This window comes from Euleptes europaea, chromosome 12 (genome assembly GCF_029931775.1).
Source record: "Euleptes europaea isolate rEulEur1 chromosome 12, rEulEur1.hap1, whole genome shotgun sequence".
NCBI classification, from domain to species: Eukaryota; Metazoa; Chordata; class Lepidosauria; order Squamata; family Sphaerodactylidae; genus Euleptes; species Euleptes europaea.
The window spans coordinates 17,775,406-17,786,951 of NC_079323.1; the positions used below are offsets into that span (position 1 = coordinate 17,775,406).

Consider the following 11,546-nt stretch of genomic DNA (forward strand, 5'->3'; position numbering starts at 1 on the left):
TACATTATATTAATGCTCATTAAGTCATGCTATATTTTAGCTTTACTGATAATACAATATCTGAATATAATAACTGTTTTAGTACGATATCATATTGTAAGGATTATCAGATATTTTGACAGGCAATATTTTTTCAGACTACATAAAAATATAACCAGGTGAGACTGCTAGATAATACTTATTCCTCAAAATCAGATTCTTACGATTACTTTTTAGTATTTTTGTTTGCATTTTACACTTGAACTCTGGCAAGACATACAGCCTGGTCCTATCTAATGTTATTCAAAAATAAATTAAGTAGAGCTTACTCCTCCCCTTTAAGTATACTTAAGAGTATAGCCTTAGAGAATTAACACAAGAAGCAGCCTCATACTGAGTCAGACCACTGGTCTATCAAGCTCAGTATTGGCGGTTCCATTTCATGTGTTTGTGCAAGCTAAGTGATGTATTGGCAAACATCTTTCATCCAGGAGAAGAGCTGGACCATATAAGAAAGAAACCGGCGATCAGCAGTCAGGGGTCTGGAAGCAGTCCCTGCTCCATGTTATAGACTGTCAAGCCAGTAAGGAAGAATGCTGATATCCGTGGGAAAGTAACTTCTGAACCACATTCCCATCTTCTTTCACAAACTGCTCATGCCTTCACTTTGCCTTCCATGCAAGGCAATCCTATACCTATTTACTCAGAATTAAATCCTAACTTCAATAAGTGTTACATCCAAGTAAACATGCACATAAAATACAGCCTTCATTGCAATAAATGGCAATGGTTAAGGCTTAAGTAAACTAGTGCTTGGTGATGATGAAATTTACTAAAAGTAATCATGAAAAAGTATAACTGTATATTATAATAGAAAAGATATTAGAAGCACCAACCATGCAATTGTCACTCTTCATTAACTACTCCTCTGACTTAATTATGCAGTAGTTCATTTTATTTATTTATTATATTTTTGACCTGCCCTTTCCCGACCAGGGTCGGGCTCAGGGCAGCTTACATTCAGAGTAAAGTTATCAACAGTATTTCAGTTAAAATACAGCACCGTACAATAAATAAATATAATTTAAAACCTATAATATATCCTATCAATTTGCCAGATTAAGGCAGGAAAATCCAATGACGCCCCTAATACTGGTATTGGTGGGGTCAAAATCAGGTGAAAAGGTGGTACTGGCAGATGTAAAGATGGGACAGATATGTTGGGTATTATTAGAAAAGGGATTGAAAATAAAACAGCCAATATTATAATGCCCCTGTATAATCTATGGTGCAGCCATTTGGAATACTGTGTGCAGTTCTGGTTACCATATCTCAAAAAGGACATCACAGAGCTGGAAAAAGTACAGCCGAGGGCAACCAAGGTGATTAGGGGGTTGGAGCATCTTCCCTATGAGAAAAGACTGAAGGATCTGTGACTTTTCAGTTTAGAAATGAGACGAATAATAGGGAACATGATAGAAATGTATAAAATTATGGATGGGGTGAGAGAATTTTCTCCCTCTCCCAAAATTGTAGAACTCGAGGGCATCCAACGAAGCTGACGGGCAGTAGATTCAGGACAGACAAAAATAAATATTTCTTTACACGAGTGATTAAAATGTGGAATTCTCTGCCAGAAGATGTAGTAATGGCTAGAGCCATATACAGCTTTAAAAGAGAACTAGAGATAGAGGATAGGCCTATCAGTGGCTACTAGCCATGGTGGCTGAAGGGAGCTCCCACATTCAGAGGCAGTAAACCTCTGAATACCAGTTCCAGGAGGCAACACCATGGGAAACCCTAGGCCTCTATGCCTTGTGTTGGCCCTCCGGAGGAACTGGTTGACCACTATGTGAGATAGGATGATGAACTCTTGGTCTGAACTGGTAGGGCTCTTAAATTTTTATATTTTATTCCATTGGATAAGAAAAACTTCCAAGTTCATAGTTCTGTCTTTATCTGCTGGAAAAGCCAGACTTGTCAAAAATAATATCAGAATACTTTTTTTTAACTTTGGGGAAAAGTGATGTGCTGACCTGAAAATAATAATTTAAAAATTGTGCATAACCTAGTATCAAAATTGGAAGCACTGACAATCTGAAAAAGAGAGCTAGGATCCAAATGCTTCTTAGGCTCCTGGCACCAGCCCAATGGATTTTAACTTTATTTCTTTGAAAAGCTAATCTGCAAGCCATACTACAAACTGCTTTTAAAACTTCCTTCCATTTCAAAAGTAGTTTGTCATATGGCATGGGGGCTGTCATTTAAGATAAGTACATCAAAAGCCCCTTGGGTTAAATGTAAAGCATTAATTTTAGTCTACTTATAGACTGCTTTCAGTTGAAGACCTTCAAGGCCTTTTAAACATTAATCACCGAATACAATTAAATTACCGTAAAAACTCACATCAAAATGACATGTAAAAAAAAATCGAGCAAGAACTTTCAGTAATTAAATGCCCCTCCCTCTTAATGCCACATTGCTAATCCAACTCAACAGCCCTTCAATGAAGACGAGACTTGGCTGTCATCGTTTTTTGATCCTTTGCCACGGCTTTGGAGTACAGGTTCCACTCTGCAAAAGGTAGAACCACCCCATGATGCAAAGAGCCTTCTCAGGCACAGAAAGCATGTTTTAACAGAAGAAGCATGTTCCACCAGCAGAAGACTTCATGTGCTGGACGAGAGCTCTGCCACTAGTGGAACAGGACCTTTGAATCCAACCTGTGGTTCTTTAATGAAATGGGCAACTCATATAATTTGGTCCTAGGGAAGATATTTTAATATATTCTGATGGATATGGATGCAATCTGCAAGCTTTGCTCCACCACTGAACTGACTGCAGGAAGCCAATGCTTGGGATATTATGGCCCCAATTTATAGTGTCCTTCAAATTAAAAAGAAATAATCTTATTCAAGTGATGTGAACATGAATATAATTGATAAACTGCATCATTTTACTACTGAAAAAGACCACGGGTCCCTGTATTTATTAAACCAAATAACCTGACAATGAAATTCAGTTAAGGCTCTTGGCATGGGTGAAACTTCCTCCCACTCAGATCTACTGCTGTGGTAGACTTGTACTTCATCGGTGACTTCATCAGGAGCATAATCACCACCAAGGATGTAAATTTTATCTTCTATTCCAACTGCTCCTGCATTAAAACCAGCACATTCAAAAGAGCCTTCCCCTTTCCAGACACAAGTATCTGGACAAAAGCTATAAACTTTGTAGGTAGACAGGTCACAGATGTACAATGTGCAGTTCACTGGAACTGCTTTGATTAAAGTTGCATGAAAGAATTGCCCAAATTCTGCTACCAGCTCAGACCACTGATCAGTTGTAGCATTATACTTAAAGAAACAATCAAGAGATGGATTAAAAGCATCAGTAATTTCTACTTCAGAACCAAGGACATAAATTATATTCTGGCACGCACTTGCTTCTGGATAATATATGCCTCTTGGTAATGGACTCACAGATTTCCATTCTCTAGAGAGAGGACTGTATGCTTCCACGTCCGAAAGGCTTTTGATACCTTGAGATGCCCTTGTCTTTCCCCCTATCACAAACAACTGATTTATGCTCACAACAGACGTGTGCATTGTTCTTGGCTTTTTCATAGGAGATACTAATGAGATGCTGTCACTTGCTGGACAGTAACACCAAGTTTGGTTGGTAGCATCATGAAATGTTTCGCCAATATGAAGTCGAATTGTCCGGCAACATTTCCCTTTGCATCCCCCAGTTATAAATATTTTTTCACCGTAACTAGATAAACTTGATCCTGGAAGATCAATGATGTGCGTGTACATCAGTTCTTTCCATTTATCGGTTTGAATGTTATAGCAAAACGTATGTCGAAAGACACCATTTCCCTCAGTTTTGTGAACCAGTATGTACTTCTCTGTGGTTGACGGCCGAGCATCTGGAAATAACCCACTGGAAGTTTGCACGGATGTGATCGCCTCCTTGACGATTGCTAGACAGCTGGTGCTTTCAAGCAACTGTTCTTCAGAGTGCAAGAAGTCCTGCAGTGCCTCCTCAGACAACTGATGTAATCTTACTGCTTTCATCAAGTGGGGAAGGCTCCTCTGTCTTGTTTCTAAGTCATGCTTCGTCCACCAAAGGACAGCTTTCAATAAGTGTTGCTCATCTGGGACATTCAGCTCATCAGCTTCTAGACATTTTTGCAGTATCTCCGAATTCATTTCCAAGAAATCATTAGTTTGGAGCAATAAGGAAAAATGGCGTCGGGCAAACCCTAGCGCATGGTTGAACAACTGAGTGGAACCGTAACTTTCCGATATGGACAACAGCTGCAAGCAGTTGACGAGATCAATGCTCTTAATCAGAAAGTCACTGCAAGCTTTGGAAAGAAGAGAAACCTGGAGGAAGGAGGAGAGCTGGAAGAACATTTCTACATTGTCATTTGTTATCTCCGTCTTTCCAGTGTAGGCGTAATCTAGAAAAGCCTTCACTGCTGTGGGTGATAAATTACTAATAGTAACACTCCCATTGTCTCTTTCTTTCATGTTAACTTCAAACATGGCCCTGCAGTTAAAAAACAGAGAAGATGAACATGCAATAAATAATCTCCAATATCTGGGCTGTCTGGACACAGAGGAAAAGATGACAATAGAAACAATTACACTGGATTGTATTGTGTTGCAGAGGGCAACACAGGGCGAATTACTAGGTCAGTGAATGAATACTAAACTACTTCAGTACAAACATCGTATTAAAAGAATAGTTAATGTTTCTTCTCTAACAAGCTTTCGCCCATTTTAATTAGGAGAATAAAATTAGACTTCATCATCTTGAAATCTGATGTATGATTGTGTCATTGTCTTAAAAAACCAAGTCATGGGTCAGAATCCGAAGAGCTCCTTGAGTTCCCTGAAGGACGTACATATGTCCAGTGGAATATTAATTTTTTTTTCTTTGAACAACCTTCTGATCTCATTGGAAATTCCCCTTGGTTTCAAGGACAATTTGCCATGCAGCACAGGGTGGTGGTTTAGAGTGCAATCCACAAGGGGCCCCCTGAAACCGCTCTGGAGGTGGAGTGACCCCAGCAGCGGCGCAACTGCCACTTATGCCAGTGTAAGGGGTGCAAACGCCACGCTGAGGCACTTACACTGGCGCAAGAGCACAGTGTGGTAGCACCCAAGTACGCCAGTGTACCTTTGGTGCAGGGGCCTGCACCAGCGCCAAAGGGTGCATGCCCAGGAGTGGGGCTGGTGTTGGTTGGCTCCACGAGCCCTGTTGCCATTGGAACAGCCACATTTACCAGTGCACTGTTATGCAAGCAAAAACGTAGGCACAGGCCAGCATTCCTGGACTATGGGCGTTGGAACACCCCTGTCCCAGTGCTGGCTACGGCACAGCAAGCTGCGTAGGAGGCATTGCTACAACATCTCTGGCTGCAACACGGCTCCCCCTTCCTCAGAATTGGGCTGCCCAAGAACTCATGAAGCTGCATTCTATTGAGTCAGTCAAATTCAGTATTGTCTACTCTGATTGGCAGCAGCTTTCCAAGGTCTCAGGTCAAGGTCTCTCATGTTGTCTTAAATGGAAATTAATAATAAAAAAAATCTCCTTTCTGCTTATTATAACTGCAGATGCTGGGGATTGAATCTGGGATCTTCTATATGCGAGGTGGATGCTCTGCCACTAAGCCACAACCTCTCCCCTCTTAAAAAAAAAGACCATGTTTTAGAAAGGTCCATTGGATCTTCCTGTAAAAAAACTACCATAAAATTATTTGGACTCATGGAATTAGCTTCATAGTTCTTTTGTTCTGGCCATAAGGTTGTAGAATATTAGTGCTATTCACTGAGATGCTTCAAGGATGCATTTTCAGGTATACATTGCTTTTAAACTACCTCAAGGTATGATCTGAAGACACTTGAAGCAGGAACCTTTCTGAAGCTAAGGTATGGGTCTAGTCAGTGCCCACATGAGAGCTTGTGGAATCCTATATATGTTTCCTTGAGTTTCACAGCAAAAGAAAGCAGGGTCTAAATTAAATAATATTTTTAAAAAGTGAATAAACTCGCTTCTTACATTCTTTTACTGAAAACCTATTGACAATGCAATACTTAGCCAGGCCTGTAGATGCAGCTATTAATGCACAATGGAATATGAATCCCTATCTGAAATGTTTTACATACAACAATGGTGAGTGCGTACCAGTTTAGGGTCATGATATTGAATATTACCTACTGAAGAGGCAATGATAACAAGGCGTTCACAGCTGACTGGATTTTACTAAGGTTTTATCTATAAAAATACACACCTTTCTTTTAGAGGTCAAAAGTAAAACAAAAATCATTTCAAAATGTTACACCCAAATGTAACATTTCCCCCCAGGTAATATTCTAAAAATATCTGCATGCACGAGCACCATTTTAGAAACCAATTTACCTGAAAAAGTCACTACTTGCTGCTAGTACACAACGATGACATGGGATTATTTCATCTTTCACAAGTATTTTAAAGTCAAAAAAGATGTTTTGATCTCTGAAGCTTTGCAGGACCTTTAAGATTTGCTGCCCATGGCCTTCAGCTACCAAGGAGTTGATTTTCTTTTCAGGTGTTGAGATCCCATTGCAACTTGGAGTACTGGTGGATTCATATCGGTTGGCCATGGCTACTTCACTCTATTCTTATTGCTGAGGGAGGTGAAATAAAATAAGTTACTGACACCATAGAGACAATATTCTTAAAGTAATTCACTGCAATTGAAAAAAAAATCCATTTCATAAGGCTGACATGCAGATAATTGCTGTGACTGAGAGGTATTTTGCCCAACTAGTAGCCCAAGATAGGAGAGGGCGTGTGGATCTCCACTAGCATTAGGAGACTGATGGGAATGCAGATTCCCTACCCAAGTGATACAGCACAGGGTGGGGTCTTACTGGTACCATGCCTAGGGCTATGCTTTACACACCATGCAGGTTTGGGATGAATTTATTTCATAGTAACTAGCATGGCTTGTAAGGCTTGAAGGCTCTACATGGCTTTCCAGTTGTCCTTTAGAAAGGTAAAGATGCATTTGTGCAAGCAGCGGGTCATTACTGACTGATGGGGTGACGTCACATCCCGACATTTAATAGGCAGACAGTGTTTATGGGGTAGTTTGCCATTGCCTTCCCCAGTCGTCTTCACTTTACCCTCAGCAAGCTGGGCATTCATTTTACCAACCTCAGAAGGATGGAAGGCGGAGTCAACCGTGAGCTAGCTACCTGAACCTGACTTCCATCAGGATCAAACTCAGGTCATGAGCAGACCTTCGACTAAAGTACTATAGCTTACCACTCTGCGCCACTGGGTTCTGTAGTCCCTTATCTCCCTAATATTTTAATAATTATTATTTTACTACGTTTTGTTTTGCTGTGCGAGTTTATCAGGAACTTGTCAGAGATTGGGGTGTCTGCTGGTGGACTGGTTTAATGACAAGGCTAATTAATGTTACTTTGTGAATAGCCAGCAAGTACATATTCCACTATGTGCACCATCCAAACCCACTGATTTTAAAAGAATGTATTGGAATGTATTGGATTGGAGTGTAAATGAAGCCTGAATAAAAAAGTACATTGGGCCAACAGCAGCTCCCTCCTTGCTTATTTATTGGAAGGCCCCTGGGGAAATTCCAAACACCAATTATTTGTGGCCCTTTCCCATTTATTTGTGAAAATATCTAAGGCCAATCCAAGCCCATCTAAAGTGGATGGGAGAATGCCTATATTTTGGTTATTTATTTATTCGCTTCATTTGTGGTCCACCTTTCTCACTGAAGCTCAAAGCGGATTACCATGTTTAAAAATTAATAGAAATAGTATTGCCTGGTTTTTTTTCCACAAGAGCCAGCATAGTGTAGTGGTTGACAGCGGCGGACCGGGTTCGATTCCCACTTCTCCACATGAAGCCTGCTGAGTGACCTTGAGCCAGTCACAGTTTTCTCCAAACTCACTCAGCCCACACGGAGGTAATGGCAAATCACCTCTGAAAACCCTACTGGGAAGCCATAAATTAGCTGTGATTTGATGGCGCTTTCCACCACCACCAATTTTTCTGCAGACAGTAATACAATAGAACTCTCAACATTTCCTTGGACATTCCTCTTCCAACTGGATTCAGAGGAACTTGGGGAATTGGGTCAATATTAATCACCTGTTTATAGCTATTCATGCTGCATAACCTGAGTCACCTGAGTCAGACTTTCTCACTATATGCATGTCTGGGAGATCGAAAGCTTCGTGCGCTGTTGCTGCTGAGATAAAGGGTAGAGATGGGGGTACAGAAATGAAAGGGGGGAAAGACTGAAGGAAGAGTAAGTGAGGGGAATTGAGAGTCGGGAGGTATGGAGAGAAAAGTGGATAGCAGAAAGAAGTGTGCTATGGGGCAAAAATAGCAGATTAAGAGAAAAAGAGAATGCCAAGTTAAAAATTGTTAACCATATTTTCCACAGTTAAATAGAGATTCAGAACATTAGTTAATAAAATAACCCATAATTTGCCAACAATCCGAAGGATACTTCCCTGGGAGAAAGCCGTACTGAATAACATGGGATTTACTTCTGAATAGTCCAGCATTGTGTAGCTGACTCTAATCTGGAGAACCAGGTCCAATTCCTCGCTCCTCCACATGAAGCCTGCTGGGTGACCCTGGGCCAGTCACAGTTCTCTCCGAACTCTCTCAGCCCACACAAAGGCAGGCAACGGCAAACCACTTCTGAATGTCTCTTGCCTTGAAAACCCTACAGGGTCGCCATAAATCAGATGAGACTTGACAGCGCTTTCCACCACCAGTCCTAATTAGGATTACTCTCTTACAGTTTCATGCTCCTGCATTAAATGCATGTTACTGTATGGTTCTTATGCTTCCCTATAACACTTTGTCAACAGTATTATGATGTATCATATATTAATCCGATTCTATTCATCAACACAGAATCACCCACGCTGACATTCTCTCCTTGGGCAAAAATCCTGCTCTTCGTACATAGAGAGCACGGTGCAAAGTCTGCTGTGCTGGGCATGCAGGAATGCACCAGTTCCTGGCAAGGCAAGTCACCCTCTGGACCTCCCAAAGGGGCATGGAGTTCCAGACAATGCACACCTACACTATACCTTCTGTGTTGTGATGGCTCAGGGCTAATGTAGTCAAGGGTTCTGCTTTGTAAAAGCAACAAATAATTACACTGAAAACTCTCATGAGTAACAGATGTAATTAATATTTATTCACCACTTTCCAGTCGCGAGACTACTGTTGACACTGAGAAATGCGGATGCACAAACGCTGACATTCATCAATAATACATGTTAACGTTATTTTTATTAAACAGAAGGGACACGTGGACTTGAAAAGGTTTTTTTTAGTGCTTTGGAATCACTTTGAGAAACAGCAGGGAGACCAGCAGGAATGATCGAAATCCCACTGTCATTCCAGAGATGGAGTCTCAGCTCTGCAAGCGATGCTGCCTAATTGCACAAGGTCACACTAGTTAGAGTAATCCATTGAGACAAAAAGGCAGCCTTGGAAAGGAAGTATTGGGGAGATTTGCTCATGAAAGCAAATATTCAGCAGTGAATGGTAAACTGAGGGGTGGGAGAAGGACAGGTAGCTGCAGCTTTCCTACAACTGCAGATATCCTTCCTAAATAGTTTAGTGCCACGAATAAAACCCAACTTAACTTTGAGCAAACTCTGCTGCTGCTGCTTCGCTTTCACACACGAAAACTATGCCTTCCAGGCTCTACCCCCAAAATCTCCAGGTTTTTCCTAACCCGGCAACCCTAATGTCAGGAGAAGGGTGATATAGTGGATAAAGGCAGAAGAGAGGGGTTGGAACTTGCATGTGTCTGGAAACGTGGATACCTGCTGTCCTGGACATCAACTCACTCCTCCTAGGGGTTCTGCAAGACTGTTTGGGAAAAGGGGCTTTACAAGTTATTGCAGGTATTGTCAATATTAACACAATTTTAAAAATGATATAAAGAGTTGGCGGGCGGAACCAAACATAACCAGTTTGTACCCATATAGCTAATCCAGTCACCACAGAACTAAATGCCCAATTAGTGAATTATATAGAATATTAATACCATTCCCAATGATAACTCATTTTCTCTAGAGTACTCCCCACCCAGTTAGTGAGCTAATCTGAAAGGGGGGGGGGAAATCAGCCAAATTAAAAATGCAACTTCGTATACATTTATCTGTGAATATGCTGCATTGAATTCAGTGGGCCCAACAATACATGTAATATGGGGGTGGGAATAACAAAGACGTGTAAGTCCTAGTAAAATCTAGTCTTGCGTTTTAATGCGCCTTCAACATCTCACTCTCAGCCGCACGCAATTTTAACCATCACTCTTCAAGAAATTATGACAGGTAAGGGAACACCCACGACTGGGACTTCAGCTGTTGCTGGGCGCATGCGCAGAAATCTGCGCATGCTCAGTACCGAGAAAGGCTCTTCCCACAAGATCATATGCAATCCCGCCATAAGGGAGAACGTAGTTCCGAAGCGAAGAGCTACCCGGCCAATTTAACACCCAGGCGTAGCAAACAACTCGCTAGGAACCAAGTAGGCCTTTTCTCCTTATTGCACGCCAAAAGCCACTCACCAGCATCCTCTACCATCTCTCGGAGACCAACCGCAGTAGCCACCACAGAAAATCTCCCCGTTAGTATTCATTGGCTCCCTTCCCTGCCTATCGAAGCAGCTCTGCTTTCTGGTTGGCAGTGCTGCGTGTCATTACAGGTTTAGAGCCCGCCTCCGCGGACTTTGCAACGATCGAGACGATGCCGTCCATCGCCAGGACGGCCCTCTCCCCAAAGGGTTACGGGCGCTTAGGTCAACCAAAGCAGCACTTCCGGCTTCCTAGCGAGCGTGCGGGGCAAGTCCCTGCGATTATCAGGACGAGGTGCGAGAGAGGTAGGCGCTAGAGCGGCCCCGCATATGTCAGCGTTCGATCGGAGACCGGAAGTGAAGGTTGTGCATAAACTATACGCTCTCTGCAAGGAGAGGGGGAAGTGTTCGGCGCGCAGCGATTGGCCGGTTCTGCTCATCGTAGAGATGACGTTGGCTCTTCTCTGCGTGGTCTCGTCCCCCTTGGAACCCTCCTTCCAAGGGTTTGCGTTGCAAAAGCAAGCGGGAGGCGTCCGGCTCCCATGCTGGGGATGCGTTTAGGTTGTCTCTTTTTGCAGGGCGAGGGGCTCATCGCTGGGATTGTTGCGTCGAGTTGTGTTTTTTTTTTTGCAACCCGATCCGGTGCATGCTTACTCTAAAGGAAATTCACCGTGGGCAGCCGTGTGAGTCTGTCTGCAGTAGTAGGGCCAGAGTCCAGCAGCACCTTCAAGACTAACAAGAATATTTTCTGGCAGGGTTATGAGCTTTAAGGTGCTACTTTAAGGTGCTACTTTTTAGTCTTTAAGGTGCTGCTGGACTGTTGCTCTTTTCTAAAGGAAATTCACCGTGGGTAGCCGTGTGAGTCTGTCTGCAGTAGTAGAAAAGGGCCAGAGTCCAGTAGCACCTTCAAGACTAACCAAAATATT

General features: G+C 42.3%; 1 protein-coding gene across 1 annotated transcript; it reads right to left on the minus strand.

Annotated features, from left to right (window-relative positions):
• Positions 1-2,930: 2,930 nt before the first annotated feature.
• Positions 2,931-6,653, minus strand: KBTBD3 (kelch repeat and BTB domain containing 3). Its single transcript, XM_056858875.1, has 2 exons — positions 6,412-6,653; positions 2,931-4,536 (listed from the first exon to the last, which is right to left on the minus strand). Exons 1-2 carry the CDS (start codon positions 6,633-6,635, stop codon positions 2,931-2,933), a joined length of 1,830 nt encoding a protein of 609 aa, XP_056714853.1. The 5' UTR covers positions 6,636-6,653.
• Between the last annotated feature and the right edge of the window lie 4,893 nt (positions 6,654-11,546).

Bases quoted from the DNA above. Each gene is read 5' to 3' on its own strand.
- KBTBD3 (XM_056858875.1), bottom strand. From the start codon at position 6,635: ATGGCCAACCGATATGAATCCACCAGTACTCCAAGTTGCAATGGGATC. The intron at 4,537-6,411 runs GTAAATTGGTTT...TTTTAACTGCAG, and splicing joins GCAAGTAGTGACTTTTTCAG to GGCCATGTTTGAAGTTAACA.